At 44.0% G+C, this 16,924-nt stretch overlaps 1 protein-coding gene across 15 annotated transcripts in view; it reads right to left on the bottom strand.

Moving 5' to 3' along the window:
* ZNF185 (zinc finger protein 185 with LIM domain) overlaps positions 1-16,924 on the bottom strand; it is a 91,869-nt gene that overhangs the window by 5,033 nt on the left and 69,912 nt on the right. For 9 of the 15 annotated variants that reach the window (XM_059732628.1, XM_059732626.1, XM_059732623.1 and 6 more), the window contains 10 exons: positions 15,054-15,143; positions 14,653-14,754; positions 13,375-13,521; positions 12,472-12,567; positions 12,089-12,187; positions 10,775-10,876; positions 4,192-4,260; positions 2,077-2,157; positions 1,504-1,606; positions 760-858 (listed from right to left, as the gene is read on the bottom strand). In XM_059732628.1, coding sequence (XP_059588611.1) covers positions 760-858; positions 1,504-1,606; positions 2,077-2,157; positions 4,192-4,260; positions 10,775-10,876; positions 12,089-12,187; positions 12,472-12,567; positions 13,375-13,521; positions 14,653-14,754; positions 15,054-15,143 — 988 coding nt within the window. The remainder of the gene's footprint in view (positions 1-759; positions 859-1,503; positions 1,607-2,076; positions 2,158-4,191; positions 4,261-10,774; positions 10,877-12,088; positions 12,188-12,471; positions 12,568-13,374; positions 13,522-14,652; positions 14,755-15,053; positions 15,144-16,924) is intronic. The other 6 variants (XM_014609946.3, XM_059732632.1, XM_019481894.2 and 3 more) reach the window with 4 other exon arrangements.

Genomic DNA, 16,924 nt, shown 5'->3' with positions numbered 1-16,924 from the left:
GAACATTCAGGAGTGGGATGCCACAGTTTGGCTAGTCACATTTAATCAAAAGTGACAAATAAAGCAGTCATGTATGTAGTAAAAAATTACAGTCATTGGAGAGAGAAGGAACTTTTTTTTTAAACTGTCACTGGAATGGCAGAGGCTTCTGATTTTATCTGATGGTCATGCCTTGTACTCCAACTGGCAAGCAAACAAAATGAAATAACTGAAATGTAGTTTCTGGCTAAAACACAGTGCAGTGCTTTGCACTTAATTTTTTCACAAGGCTTTTCATCTCAAAGGATCCCAGTGATCCTTGGAAACAGGATTCACTTCACCCACCACTGAAGTGCTGCCACCTCCAAGATGGAATGTAACAGCTGCTTAGCAGTGCACAGCAACATTAGATGATAGTTTAATAAAGGCACCGTGGAGGAATATGGTATCCTGTTAATACTGAAGCAGAGTAGCAAGGCAGAATTACTACTTGAGACAGTAAGCACAGCAGCTTTATGCTTGGTTTTATCAAATAAGACCTAGATTTCCTAGTTACTGGAATATAACCAGAAGAGGCAGGCCCTTGTAATGCAGATCCCAACCTAACTTTCTGTAGGTCCTTCACTGTCATTAGTCGAGTGCCTGCCAGTATAGATATACAAGGACATACTTGGGCTGACCACAGTCTTGGTTGCTCAGTGCTAGGGCTCCCTATTCTATGAGCTCTCCGTGTGCTACTGTCCATCCAGTTATGCTAACCTTAGCAAAGGTGGCACTCACCTAGAAAAGCTTCTCATAGCATTTATCACAGTGGACAATGTCACGATGAATGAATATTTTGTCCAGGAGATCTCCCATTGCCTTATGGCAAATTCCACACTGTGAAAACAAGCACAGGCAATTGGACAGGGGACAAAGCTCTATTTAGAAGAATATGTATGAAGAGGATAGAGAAATAAGTCGTAGTCTCTACATTTTAATGGTGGTGACAAATGCCAAGTTGAAAGCCCTGAATCCTAAACTCTTCTACTTCTATGAGGTGCAGCACAAGTCAGGTTAGTTCAGGTTTCCCCCACAGACCTGGAATTTCACCACACTGATCTATAAGCATAAGAGAAGTAGAAGAGAAGCTCTGTAAAACTTGAGAGGTGCTAAGTAGTTTGTGCAGTGGGATGGAGTTTGCCAAAAGACAGTTCTAGTATGTGGACTACAACAGGTAGGGGGAGAATTCATAATGAAAATGCCAGTATTCAATCCAAATGATAACACAAGAATATGTTTTGTCTATCATAAGGTCATCCAGAGATCAGAAGGTATACTTGTGTATACTGTCAAAACCTGTGGGAATGTGAGCTCCTAGTCAATGGTGGACACAGATCTCTTCACCCAAATGGAATACAGCATACTTTTACTTTGAAAGTTTTTAAGCAAATGCCCCAAGATTATGTCTTCACCCATGAGTCCCCTGCAGTTACTTTACACACTACGAAGTGGAGAATGACTGAAAGGAATAAGGTCCCTTACCCTAAAACAGTATTCATGACAGCAAATGTTGAGATGCTCTATCATTATCTTAGGGCAGTCTCGGATCTCACGGCCACAGTATGTGCAGATTCTATCAACTGCCCTGTGGAAATGGAGAAAAATGTACTTGTGAATCACCTTACCATGATGCCTCCATACCACAAGCAGTAGCAAAGATGGTTTTGTATCTAACACCAGCATTACCATTTCTTGTGGCCGTCTACCTCTGCAGTATGAAAGTTGATGTATATCTAGATATCAACTAGCTGTGCCAAGGGACAATACAAAAGGTAAAGGTGGGATTCCATGATTGCTAGAGTTCAAAGTTACTTCCAAAGCAGCATGGCAATGAGAAACACTGTTTCAATACTTTTTCTATGCCATTATGGTCAATGCTCTTTATTCTCTGACCGCTCTAACATTTTTCAAGGGAAGCTGAGGAAAAACACAAGATTCCTCTGAACACCTACAGATATTACAAAAATTACAGAAAGATCATGTACAATAAAGTCATAAAGAATACTTCTGTATATTGGTCTACTGAAACCATTCTGGTATAATTCATTGTCTTACCTTCTTGGGGCACCACTGTGTAGGTAGCAGGTGTTACTGTACCTTGCTCTCTCTCTGTCAGTCAAATCAACTAAGCTGCCACTGAAGAAGAGAGGAAGAGAAATACCATTGCTTGACAATGTTGTGTACAAGGAATGGTCCAAATGGTTAAATGAGCAGTGCAGGGCATCCCCAAATTCTGATTGGGGATGCCCTGCACAGTACTGCTTTGAGATTTTCTAGCCTCCTGCTCTTTTAAAGAGGGCTGTTCATTACCAACTAAAAATCAAAAGGCCTTTCCATAAAAGTAAGCAATGTGCTGGTTAGAGCCAGTGAACTTTCAAAGGAGAGTGAATCTTCTCTTTAGCTAGAGAAAAATACTGCATAGGGGACAACAGCAAGCTCCTCCAATCCATGCCCTGCCATCAGTGGTGCTCAGATTCTGACCCAAAGCACCACTTAGTGGTAACAAAAGATAATTTGGGCTCCATAGTCCACTCAGGCATTGACTATATTACAAAGTTCTGCCTGCATAGCTTTGTTGAAAATATGACAAAACCAAGCTGGCGAACCCGCGGGTGTGGACACAGCTCAGCTGAAAGATGATGGTTTCTGCTGGAAAGGCTTCTGTCATTTGAGGTACCTTGTGGCTATCTATTGACAGAAAAACTGCTAGCAGAACTGTCTTCAGAAGCAGGTTCTACTACTGTAGTTCTGCAACAACAGTTACAATGGCAGGATCTGCTTTGTGTAGATTAAACCTCCGTATTGCACCAGTGGAGCTAAATATAATAGTGAGAGTGCTAATCATAGAATCATGGAAAAGTAGGGCTGGAAGGAACCTCAGGAGGTCATTTTGTCCAGCCCCAGGCACAAGGAGGGACATCCCTATTCAAACCATCCTAGCTTATCTAACCTATTTCTAGAACTACACAAACAGCCTTGTTGCACAACTACAAGGCACGTAACGCAAAGGCACAAAGAATATTCTAACCTGCCACAAGGAAAGCAGTGGGATGAGGACACTGTCAACATGCTGCCACTGCAAGGGTTGTTAAATACTCTTGAGAAATCCAATTACGGCATATGATATTATGACATGAACATCTATGAACTGGACCAAAACCACCATCTTATTTTATACTGATCACCACGCAGGAGCAGTCTCAGCTCTCATGAACTAAGGGGCACAACTCTTTATGCCAGTTAGGCCAAGATGTTATACATGTCCTAAAAGCTATTTTAGGATATCATTGTTATTTTTATTCTATATAATTTAAAGGGCCTCAGACATTCTCCACACAAATAAGAGACATAAATCTCTGCCTCAATGCTTACCATTCATTGAATAGATCAGGCATTTCCTAACACTTCAGCTGCCTACTTTCCTTGAAAACTTTACTGTTAGAAATGCTGTGGTCCTCTAAGTAAATATCTGTGTTATTTCCAAAAATAGCACTGCATCTATTTGAGGGCATGTCACTGCAGCAGCTTTATGCATCCAGGCTCCTAAGCATTCCCCCTGTCCATATGCTACTGCCCACATGCTCCAAACCTGGAAATGCACCAGTGAGGCTACTCTTAGAACCCACCTCTAGTATGCCTGAGGGCATCTCTGGGGACTACCTTGAAGTAGTTGCATTAGTGTATTTCTGGGCTTGGAACATGCAAGTGGGATTGGATGGATAGAGAGCATTAGGGGATGTCATAACTGCGTCAGTGCCAGCATGGTGTGAGCATGTCAGCACAGAGGCCTGCTTTTGATATCAGACAAGCTAGAGGTTGATAACTAGAGTCCTCAGCCACAGCAGTGTTACAATCTGAATGAAGACAAAAATCACAGCAGGCAGGCATCTTAACAGGATGTTAATTGTTTCTTTGGCTCTACGAAGTCTAGGTTAACTGAACAAAACTTAACACGTGTTGACAGTTTAGGCTTAAAAAAAGGCAGTTTTACTCTCGAGTGAAAACCCACAAATACCTCCAGTTTTCTCACTGAATTAAACAATTTTTAAAAATATGCAATGAAATGCAGAGGCTTGGGAATTTAAGTATGACCCTTTCAGAGATTACCCCGATGGAGTGACCCAATTCATTCTTCACCCTGCCGAGAAGTTAACCAATGGCACCTCATACCTCGTGTAGCGTGGAGAGGATGAAAACTCACTGCTGTTCACATACTCCTTCACAAAGAGGATCCCTTTGCTAGAGAAAGAGGGAAACATCTATATCAATGGAGACATGAACTAAGCACTGTGAAAGTACAAATGTATGTTCAGGTTGATGTATATGTGGTGCACATGCATGCATGTACATGTGTAATAGGGGTATGCGAAGCAGGCCCTATTCAATTTGGATTTGGATTCAGCCCGAATCAGGGACAGTGATTTGATTCATTAATTCAGATCACTATCCCTAATTTGATTCAGCCAAATCCAAATCTGAAAATTCGATGCTGATTTGGAGAATCAGCAATTTGGACACAGACACAGCTTTAAATGTTTTTGCTACATACCTCTAGGTACCAGCATGGCTTGTGAACACTGCGATGGTGGGGCGGATGGAGTCCCACAGAAGTGTGGGCAGGGGGGCCTCCATGTCCTTGGTGGTGAACCCGGAAATACTTCTGGTCCGCTTCTGGGTCCACTGGGAAGTGCATTGGGGGGCCCCCCAGTGCCCCTCCCCCCCCCCGGCACAACGATCAGCTGCGGGGGGACCCAGGGTGCCCCCCTAGACCCAGGAGGCACCAGCCACTGAGCCAAGCGGGTGTGGGGGGGCCCCCCAGCAGACCTGGAAGTGGACCGGAAGTACTTCTGGTCCACTTCTGGGTCTGTTGCTGAGCATGCTGGGGAGCCCCCCCACGCTTCTGTGGGACACTCCATGCACCCCAGCATCGCAGCACTCATGAGCCACCTGCTATTTAGAGGTATGCAGAAAAAACATTTAAAGCCGTCTCTATGTCCAAATCTCCAAATCTTTCTGAATCTCTCCAAATAGATTCAGAGGGTCCCGATTCGATTTGGAGAGATTAAAGGATCCTCTGATTTGATTCAGATTTGGAGATTCAGCCACCAAATCAGGCTGAATCTCTGCCGAATTGAATCAGGGACCCAAGCTTCGTACAGCCCTAATGTGTACCACATATATCCACAGCAAGGGGGAATGGCTGGATGCAGCTGCTGTTGGATTGCTATGGAATTGCAAGCACCATTGATAAATATTGAATATAATAACTATAAAACCAAAGTCTAATGAAGTACATCAAAAAGTCAGATTAACAAGTGGAATGTAATAATAATGACACAATTGTTGCATCTAGTTTCATCCAGTTTGGCGAAGACAGAACCACCACTTTTATATGATATAAAGGTTTAATATGCAGGGAAAGATAATGGTTATGCCCTTTAACATGACACATTGTCTATTTTAGGATTACTCAGACTGGCTGTTTTGTCATTGAAAGACCTATATTTTTATATATTGCACACTGATGGTTGTCTATTTATTGTGCTGCATTATCTATTTACTGTGCTGAAGAGAAGAGAATTAGTCGCCTTTGTACCCATTCCTCCCTTTGAAATGCTATTTTTAGAATGACCTGCATACCACCTATCTGTTTGGAACTCTGTCAGATCCTCAGTGAGACATCATGCCCACCAGCTTGCTTCTAGGAGAGCAATGAACAATGGGAAAAAAAAACAAACCCAGAAGCTGAGTGCAAGTGACCTTTTTCCATTTTTTTTTCATCCCTGCCTTTAGGCTATGAATAATTCTTTCTTTCTATGTGAACAAATGACATGTGAGCACAAATGACACAGCTCAGAGCAATCCCAGCCAGGTCATGAGTGGTTACAGGGCTCTGGGAGCGGGGCTCATGGGGTTGGGGGTGCAGGTGTTTTTTTCCTTGATCCTTCCAGTTATGGGGCACGGGCAGAGGAGGGAGAGATGAATTGAGGCAGTAAACAGAAGACTGTGGCACTGGTGCCACTGTCAAGGCTTCAGTTTCTGTAACCACAGCCCGCTCTTCAGAAACAAAGGCAATGGTCTGTTGTGAAGAGATGGCCTCCACATCACTCCACTGGGGAAGAAGCTCTTCTCAGTCAGAATGGCTGACTTGCTCAACTGGGCTTTAAACTAAGCTTGCCAGGGGGTGGGTGGAAAACCATTGGAGCAAGCTCACCAAGCATCAACCGCAAAACCAGCAGGTTAGAATGCTTAAGGGAACCCGCTCTTACTCCACCCCAGGAACAGAGATTCTCCATAGGTACAAAGAAGCCTAGGGCCTCCAACGGCACACTTACATACTGTACACTAATGCTAGGAGTTTGGGGAATAAACAGGAGGACCTGGTCCTTCTGCTAAACAGAAATGACTATGATCTCATAGGGATCATGCAGACCTGGTGGGACTCCTCCTATGACTGGACACCTGGTATAAATGGCTATACTCTGTATAGGAGAGATCATGCTGAAAAAAGGGGCAGGGGTATAGCTCTCCATGTAAAAGAGAGATACACATCCCTACAAGCTGAGATTGGCACCCAAGGAGGACAACTGGAGACCCTTTGGGTTAGAATATGAGAAGAACATAGTGAAGGGAATACAATGGTGGGAGTCTACTACAGGCCTCCAAACCAGAAACAAGTGCTTGACCAAGAATTTGCCAGGGAACTGGCTGAGGCTACACACTCTCGGTGCATGGTCATCACGGGAGACTTAACTACTCGGACATCTCATGGGATGAGCACTTGACCAAATCCGATTGGTCACAAAGCTTCTTTGCATGCATGGATGAGCTCTATCTGTCCCAAGAAGTTTATAGGCCAACAAGAGGCAAGGCACTGCTGGACCTGGTACTGGCCAAAGAGGGCGATCTAATCAGTGATCTAAGAATCAAACGGAAGCTGGGTGACAGTGACCAGGAGTTGCTCACTTTCACTATCCATCGCAAAGCTGGCAAGTCCTTGACTTTAGGAAAGCTGACTTTCATAAACTCAGAGGGCTTGTTCTTGAGGCCCTGAGAGGCCATGATTTGACAGGGAGGGGAGTTCATGATGAGTGGGAGATCTTTAAGGAAGCAATCCTAGAAGCACAAGGGGAGTCCATCCCCACCCATAGGAAAGATGGTAAATGGGCTCAACAACCCCCTTGGCTCAACAGGAAACTCATGGACCTTCTACATCTAAAAAGAGAGGGTTATAAAGGATGGAAGACAGGAAACACCACTAAGGAGAAGTATACTGAACTGGCCTGCACCTGTAGGTGTGTGTGACTGGTGCCTCCTGAATCTGGGGGGGCACCTGCAGAAGCTGCCAACAGCAGCCCTGTTGGGGGGCACCAGCCCTTCTGACAGCATCAGTGTCTGCTATTGGGGGGGCCCCCCACCAGCCCCATCGGGGGGGCACATGTGCCCCTGTTCATCCCTTACCAGTCGCCTATGCCTGCAGGGAAGGAACTAGAAAAGCCAAGGCTACAACTTAACTCCATCTGGCTACACAAATCAAGGACAATAAAAAGTCCTTCTTCAGATACATGGGGAGTTGAAAGAAAAACAAGAGCAACGTTGGACCCCTGCTAAAGCAGCTGGGGCAGCTGACTACCGACACCCAGGAAAAAGCCAATCTGCTTAATGATTACTTTGCATTGGTTTTTCACCAGCCCAAAGGGACCACCCTGCCTAACATGATGTGGGATGACCAGGGTGAAGATGAATATATGCCCACCATTGGCATTGATCTTGTAAGGGAGCATCTTGAGAGGCAGGACCCCCATAAATCAGTTGGTTCGGATAAGTTGCACCCAAGAGTGCTAAAGGAACTGACAGACATCATAGCGCAGCCACTGGTGAGGATATTTGAGAACTTGTGGCACTCAGGCAAAGTATCTGAAGATTGGAAGAGGGCCAATGTGGTGCCCATCTTCAAGAAAGGGAGGAAATAAAACCCGGGAAACTACAGGCCATTCAGTTTGAACTCAATCCCTGGGAAGATTTGCAAAAAAATTATCAAAGAAACCATTCTTGGCAGGCTAACAGAAGGCAACATTCTGAGGGACAGCCAGCACGGGTTTGTTGTGGGCAGGTCTTGCTCGACTAATCTCATTTCCTTCTATGACCAGGTGATGTATCACCTGGACAAGAGAGAAGAGGTTGATGTCATATATTTGGACTTTAAAAAAGCTTTTGACCTGGTGTCCCAGGATGTCCTCATGGAAAAATTGGGCAACTGTGGCCTCAACTACTCCACAGTCCAATAGCTGGAGAACTGGCTCCGAGGTCAAACCCAAAGAGCTGTAGTTGACAGAACAAAATCAACACTGCACTCGGTGATGATTGGTGTCCCCCAAGGCTCTGTTCTTGGACCTGTACTCTTTAATATCTTCATAAACAATCTGGACACTGGTGTCTAAAGTGGACTGGCCAGGTTCACTGACAACACCAGACTTTGGGGATGAGTCTCCACACTTGAGGATAGGCTGGTGATCCAGGCCAATCTCTGTAGGTTTGCAAGGTGGGCGGATGAAAACCTGATGGCATTCAATATGGAGAAATGCAATGTGCTCCACCTCAGGAACAAAGATCTGCATCACACTTATAGGCTCGGCAATGCTACACTTGCTAGCACCATGACCAAAAGAGACTTGTGGGTCACGATTGACCACGAGATGAATATGAGGCACCAATTGGATACTGCAGCTGGCAAAGTGAACAAAACTCTAGTTTGCATCTACCGATGCATCTCGAGCAAGACCTAGGATGTCACTCTCCTGCTGTATTTGGCTTTGGTGAGACTGCAGCTGGAGTACTGCATCCATTTCTGAGCTCCACAATTTAGGAAGGACGTGGAGAAGCTTGAAAGAGTCCAAAGGAGAGCCATGTGCATGATCAGAGGGCATGAGAACAGGCCTTATGAAGAGAGGCTGTGAGCTATGGGACTCTTCAGCTGGGATAAGTGCAGAATCAGGGGTGACTTGGTGGCATCCTATAAGTACATAAGAGGTGTGCATCAGGATCTGGAGGAACACCTGTTCATCAGAGCACCCCAGGGGATGACAAGGTCCAATGGTCACGAACTCCTGCAAGACTGTTTTAGGCTGGGCATAAGGAAAAACGTTACTGTCTGAGCCCCAAGTCCTGGAACAAACTCCCCCTAGAGGTGGTGCAAGCACCTACTCTGGACTCTTGCAAAAAATATTTGGATGTTTATCTTGCTGGGATCCTTTGACCTTAGCTGACTTCCTGCCCCTTGGGCAGGGGACTGGATCCAGTGATCTTATGAGGTGCCTTCTAGCCCTAGCGTCTATAAAATCTATTAAATAAAATCAAGCTTTGTTATGGAAAGAACATTTTTATTTTGCATAGACACTCCCCAGGGCAAGTATCTCAAATGAGGTGTCAGTCCTTATACAGTTATTGTTCTGTTAAACAGCATAAGATTATGCCAGCCACCCCCAAACACTGCCCAGAAGAGACCCTCATTAACATCTTGCTAAAAGGTTGAATTTGCATAAAATAGAAGGTAAGGAGAGAAAACTATGGGTTTCAGCATGTAAAGTTGTAGTGCAGCCACTTGCATCTGGATGGGATACAGGTAAGGGCACACATAGGTTCCACAGAGTGTATTTTGGCCTCTCAATGAATTCTGTAGCCTGCATAGACTGTGTCCTTTTCCTCAGAGAAGCAGTGCAAAGGAGCTAATTTTAAAGGAGTGAGCTGTGAATGAAATGGAATTAAGAGTATCCCTCCAGGAACCCCAGTCCAGTAATGAAGAGCAGGAAGGCCTGCATACTAGATCACTTCCTTGTTTCATTTCATATTTCATGGATCATGAAGTACTTATTAGCTAAAGTAAACATAAGAAGTTCAATCTACTCACTGGGTCAGATTCTAGCTTTATCTTCTCCTATATAGCTTCTCCCATAGCTCGCAGCCTCTTTTCATAAGGCCTGTTCTCATGCCTTCTGATCATGCACGTGGCTCTCCTTTGGACTCTTTCAAGCTTCTCCACGTCCTTCCTAAATTGTCTATCTAAGGGTATGTCTAGGCTGCTCTTTAGGGTTCTAAGGGTATATCTAGGCTGCTCTTTAGGGTTAACCGTGAGTCATTTTTAAATAAGCCATGTGAATCATCCTTCTCCATCTATATCATATCTCATAGTTCACAAAGCTGTCTATATTATCCTTCTTGTTTTTTAGTGCAGCACTGAGATATATCCCTTATGGAGCCCTTCCAAGAAGTAATCTGCAGACTTGTCTCTTCCTTAGGGCTTGTCTAAACTTACAGGCAGTAGAGAGAAGACATGGAATACAGAAGGGATGGAAGTCAGAAACAGGGGATTGTAGGATTGCTGCTGGTAGACTTCCTGCGCTAGAGGTTTGCATGTCCATCTAAGTTTGAGATACTCTTCAGGGGGAAGTGGGCATGGAGGTGGAGTAGTGTTGGGGTCAATCTCACACATCAAATTTCAAAGTTTCCAGGGTCTGACTGGATTTTTGTTAAGGTGAAACAGGTAATTACAGTGTCAATGACCTTATGGCTGACACTAATGATCAGTGTAGACATAACCTGTGCTGCTGGTACACCTATCCACGTGTCCCATTTTACTTCAAATAGTGTAATTCACAGGACTGTAAAACAGACTGGAGCCCATTATGAAAATTTACACAAGATTCTAAAAAGTGTTCATGATAACAACCACAAAGTCATTCCTTTCCCCATTTACCTTGCAATGTTGGGATCAGACTCACACCTTTTGGCTAACAAACTGCTGTAATGAGAGGTAGCAGGAGAGATGGAGGGCCTCTCACTTGAGTTTGGAGGAAGCCTGGAAAGAGGAGGAAAGTCTAGGAACTCCACAGACCTGAACAACAACAGGAGTCAAGTCTATGTGCTGAGAAGAGGGGACAACTAGGAATGTAAAAATCTTTACTAAAAGTTAGTTAAATTGGACCAGTATTAAGGTCTTCACTTGCATGGACTAAAATGTTCTTTTGTCCTTTGTCACATGTAGCAGAGACTTGACAGGAAGAATTGGCTTCTCAGAGAAGTGATCCTTGGGTACAATTAAAGGTAGATCAAGTAAGATCTTGACAAGACCAAAGATCATGCAGCAACATCTCTGAGGTGGGAGGAGCAGAGCCAGATAGACAACTATACACAGCACTCTGAACAACAGCAATGGGAGAAGAAAATATCTGGCCATGGTCAACAGCATAAACTTTTATCCTTATAAAATGAAAACATTGGGATCATGTGTGTCTGCAGAGAGTAGACAGAGTCAAGGTTGTTATGGTGTCACTAGAATCAACCATGCTTAGCAACCTGTATAGGATTTATGCTTATTTTGCCTTGGACAGATGAAAAGCTGAGTTGACCCTGCCTTCAAGAAAAAATGTGGCTCCAAGGTATCTATGAATCCCATGTCCAATGCCCATACTCATTGCAACCCGCTTTGGGTAAATTGCAGACCAGATACTCATAGTCTACAATGTGTACATCTCATTTGTACAGACTTACTGTCTGTGAAAAACTGTAGAAAAAATTTGGGTTAGGCTATATCTCCAGCTACTTCCCATAGCTCAGAAGACTTCCTAGAGCTAGCTAACACTCAAATGTTAGATTTCTGAAGATAGTGTACTGTAGGTTCCTGATCTTCTGTTGCCTACCCTGGGATTCTTTCTTTTTCCCCATGATCTTTCTCCACGAGTTTCAACTAGCCTTGTACTACACACACAAAGTCCCCATGTAGAATGGCAGTATATCTCCACCAAGCATTGTACATCGGACACCTGTCACAACCTGGTCCCTTGTAGCATTTCCAGGGACAATTAATGTTGATGAAAGACAGCTCTGTGCATACCAGCAGATACCAGTGGTGCTTGTCATTACAAATCAACCCTCATTCACAGGACACCAATCTTTTCACTTTAATTTTTTCTGCTTTGAGCCACTGGTTTAAAATCTCAACTCAGCTTTCTGGCTCCCATCCCAAAGCATTTGCTTTCCTTCATGCCCCATACCAGCCCTATCCTTTTACCTTCTGGTATTGTAGTCTGAGCTGTCTGCATAGAATGGCACCCTGTGACTTCTCTGGGACATGGTTTCAGTGCTCTCTCTAGGATAGGAGTAGTGCCTGCTAAGAAAAAGAAGAGCCATGGTCAAACAATGAACTTTGTCAATGGTGGATAATCTACAAACAATCAAATATTCACTGAAACTTCCCCTCCTCATGTCCCCAATACTGACCTTGAAACCCACAAAACACTACAGTGATTTAAAATACATTTGTGTTAATAGCAATGCACTGAACATGCCTGTTTCAATTCAAAATAGTACCATGCACTTAAGATATCAAGCAAATAAAGTAGTAGGACATGATTTGTACTAACAAATAAGGCTTTCACCTCATTGAGTGCTTACCTTTCCATGGCAGGGTCAAAATCATTGGCCCTGCTGGCAGGTGGGCTCTCATACCTGGTATATCTGGGACTACTTTCTTCATAATCTGGGACAGACCTAAAAAAGCAAAAATTCTAATAATACCTCCCACACCAGTCTAGAAACATTACGGGTCTCAGGTTGATTCACTTATATTTTGGCTGAATAGTGATATTTTAATGTACTTCATGCCCCGCCCCCCCTTCCCCTCTCTCTGCAATTACAGCTAATCATTTGCAGTCCAGAAGCAATGTAAGCAATACCTGCAGGAGCCAACACCAACACCTCCTAATGAAGTTAAAGTTTCCTTGCCTAGTAGCCTGTAAGTGGGTTTGGGTTGAATGTGTTTGGATCATCCAGGGTTCACAAAAAAATACCACTACAACTTTTGCAGTTCCCAGATGCTGAGGAGCTGACCCTGATGTGGCAACCAAAACATTTCAAGCAGTCCAGGATGGATCCAATTGGGGAATATTTTTAAACTGCAGGCAGACCTCTGTTTTTTTCAGATAACGTAGAATTTTCAGAAATTCTTATTCTTCTCTTGGAAGTTCTTTGGGGGACAGATCATGTCTGTACTGCACCCATACTTCACCCAAAGTCTCGGAGGAAGCACAATGGCAGATCCCCTGAATCTATGTCCAGAACCTCACCAGCTACCAGGCCATCCTTCTTCTCCATGTTCTAGGATAGCTGGTCATGCTAATCCACATGTCACTTATCCCACCATGTATAAAAGTGGCTTCCATAGTCAGTTTCACATTTCTATATAATAGTTCCCAAGCCTGGACCAGAGTTAAGTACTTTCAAATTTGCCTTCAGACACCTCCCTAAGCACCTCACTTAGTTTTCCCTGTGTATTTTCCTCATTCCCAATCTCCATACCTTCCAACATTGTATACTGGTCTTTCTAGGTAGGATGATATCCTGTGATTGGGCTCTGACATAATGAAATTTTGTTTCTGGCTGTCCATATGTGAGGACATCACATGATGGGTACTGACAACATTCTCCTTAGAGTAAGAGCTGGACCTGTTAAAGAATTAGAGATACCACAGCCTTTAAAGTCCTCCAGAGAATGGATTTCTTTTTTCTGATTAGTAATTGTTATCTCATTCATATTCTATACTTTCTCCTATGATGCTAGAGTAGATATTCCCTAGATGGTAAATGAATACACAATTAATAGTGTTATAAGTAGTGCTTGCAGTTAATCATATGACTGGGAATAAAGATGAACAAACATGCTGAGGGGGAAATAGTCTTGCCCTACTATTATCATTATTGTAAATAGTTTTATATTACAAGCAGAACTCCATGGCTAACATAGGCAGCCACTTAATTCATAAAAATAACAGGTACCGTTTGCCATCTCCCATTGATATACATATTAAATGCTCTGTTTAAGCTGCATTAAGTTAACTGACTAGTGCCTACAGAAACAGTATGTATTCCGCTGTTTGCGCCTCCTTCTGCCTTCTTACAGAGCAATTGCTTTGCTATTCACAGGTTGCAAAGCTCAATTAATAACTCCATTGCTAGTCAGTTTCAGAGCCATTATTGACAGCCCTGAAATAGACTGATGCTAATCAGTTTCATAGCCCCCTATTAAAAACAGAGACACTGGGCACATCTGCACATGCATTAATGCACAGTAGTTACTGCATATTCAGTTTAGTACCTATAACAACAGGTACTAAACTTAATCTGCAGTAACCAGCACTACTGCATGGTAGCACTGGCACATGCCTTTTATGTGACTATAATGTGCAGTAGACATTCTACTATGCATTAGTGCAGTAGCATGGCTTTTGCCATGATGTGCTAATGTGTAGTAGAACTAGTCTACTGCGTATTTAGTGTTTGTGTAGATGTGTCCATTGACTACCAGCTATTAGTTTTAGTGCTTTGCTCTTTCCTGCCATGTTTGGTGCTACAACCATAAAACTGACAATAATACACAGCACTGAAAGAGGCTGAGATGTGCTACAAGGTTTAGCTGCCCATTGCACATATTAGGCAGCCAGCTTTTTGTCATATGAGCATTTGGAGTTTTTCCATTAACTCTAATACAGCTAGAATTTTACTCAGAGTACAAATCAACGAATGGGGGTGACAGGACATAAGGATTCAAGAACCATCCGTATGGTACTGGCTTCTTACTTTGCTGTGTTCAGATTAGGCTCATTGTGACTCATGGCTCTAGGACTGTCATGACTGGTCCCCGCTGGGGTGGAAAGTCTCTCTTCATAATCTGGGGAAGTCCTGATAAAGAAGGAAAAGGCTTATCATCACCTTCAGCACCTGTTCCTGACACAATTTGCTGAGAAAGTGAGATCAAACAAGGTTATTAAAAATTGACTCCATTAGTAGCAGTGTGTCAATATGTGGTGTGTTACTGCCGTGGTATCTTTTTTTAGAACATCTTAATGTACACCCTTCTCTTCCTAATGGTGAAGAAACAGGCATTTGCACTGTCTCTGTTGAAACTAAGGTGGGACTAGATCATGAGGATACAAGATGTAAACACAATACATGTGTGGGCTTAGTCTCAGCCTCCTTACCTTGACACATTCAAATCAGGTTCATTGTGCTCTACATGTTGGATCTCTGAAGTACAGATGCTGCTTTCTCTAGATGTGGGGCTAGATCTGCTAAAGAAGGAGAGTCATTACAGTCTGCAAATTGTTTTTGATTTTGTGGCAGTGCACCTTTGGGTCTTGGGCATGACCTCAAACTGCACCCTGCTGGGATAGGGATGCCTGGCAGGACTGCCACTGGCATGGCAGACCCACTCAAATACCAGGACCACTCACCTCCCCAGTGAAAGGCAAGTTGGGGCACCTTAATAACCCCAGCCCCCACAACACTGTGGGTAAGGTGGCCAGGCACAGCTATGGCCACCTGAGCCCCAGGGGGTATAAGATCCCAGGAAAGGAGTGGGGGCAGTCATGGCTGTGGCCACCTGAACCCACAGGGGTGAAAGACCTCAGAGGCCCCAGCAGGAGATAGCCAGAAAGGCAGCACATGGGCCAACCCTGATGAAATTGAGTTGTAGGGTGTGAAGATCCCAGTAAGGGGCTAGGATAGAGTTAGCCCTCCATTTGGTGAATTGACTAGCCACTACCCAGGTAAGGGTCATGAGAGAAGCCCAAAAGACTGCATGTCACCACCCGAGGTGTGACTTCAATAAGCCTGATGGCCTATGGGGCTGCTCAAGGGAGCAGGGCAGAGTGAAAGGGGCACAGTATTGTGCGGTGAGCAAGAGACTCTGTGAGAGAGGGTGGACTGCAGGAGGCCCCAGTGAGAGTGGGCAGTATGAGTGAATGAGACCTGACATAGGACTAAGCTGGCCCAGCTTTAGGCCAGGAGCATAGTGATACACTGAATGCCATCTGCGAGGCATGAGCCATGGTGTAGGGGTAGTACAGAGTCATGGATAGTGCCTCCTGGCATCAGGGCATGTAATGGGCAGCCTCCCAGATTTACTACTAGCTTAGTGTAATAACAAAGTCATGGCAGGAGAGACTGGGTGGCCTGCCCCCATGGACAGGTGGGTGGGCCAGCTCGAGAGCCAGCCCTGAGCATGCCCCCTGTCACAGATACTAGCTGGGAGAATCTGACTGTGAAGAAGCAAACTGTCTTACAAAGGATCTGCCTCAGAAATATGTGAGATCCCAGTGTGGCAAGAAGCCAATATACTGCACAGTGATGTGGAAGAGAAAGGAAAAAAAGTATCTGAATTCAGGGTCCGTGTTAAAAACTGTTTCTAGGTTGAACATTTGAAAATTTGACCCTGAAAGAAGAGAGAAAAGATATGGCCTAATTAATATGAATTCCCTGTTCATTCTCACCATCACATGAGGGTTACTTAATCAGTGACTGTTATTGCTGAACTAGTACATCTACATCTAGCCTTACAATGGTAACTTTTCTTAGACTCTGTTTACTAAAGGAATATAAACTGACCATATTGGATACTGATCATAGGAGAATATATATCGTATTTCCTGGCCCACCAAGGAGGGTTTCTCCCTGCTGGAATTACTCCAAGGAGATCTCTCTCTCTCTCTCAAAAATTCTTGTACTTAGTTGGGGTGGCACTTCACAAATATTCATTAGCATTCCCTGGATCATTAGGATTTCCTGACATAAAACGAAGTTCCTTTGCTCTAAAGACTTAAACAGAAACAAATACAGGGAGTCCTCGACTTACATTGTTTCAACTTACAGTGATTCGCACTTGCGATGATGATCTGCCATTTACAACCATGTTATTACTTACAGCACTGGATCCTCACACTTACGGCACGACAGCAACTCAGGCAGCGCTCAAACATCATGCCGTCATGCCGTAAGTGAGAGGATCCAGTGCTGTAAGTAATAACATGGTGGTAAATGGTGGAGCGCTGCAAGTGTGAATTGCTGTAAGTGG

Source organism: Alligator mississippiensis, chromosome 8, assembly GCF_030867095.1.
Source record: "Alligator mississippiensis isolate rAllMis1 chromosome 8, rAllMis1, whole genome shotgun sequence".
Lineage (NCBI taxonomy): Eukaryota > Metazoa > Chordata > Crocodylia > Alligatoridae > Alligator > Alligator mississippiensis.
The sequence above is the reverse complement of the archived record's forward strand: the minus strand, read 5'-3'. Positions and strand labels throughout refer to the sequence as shown.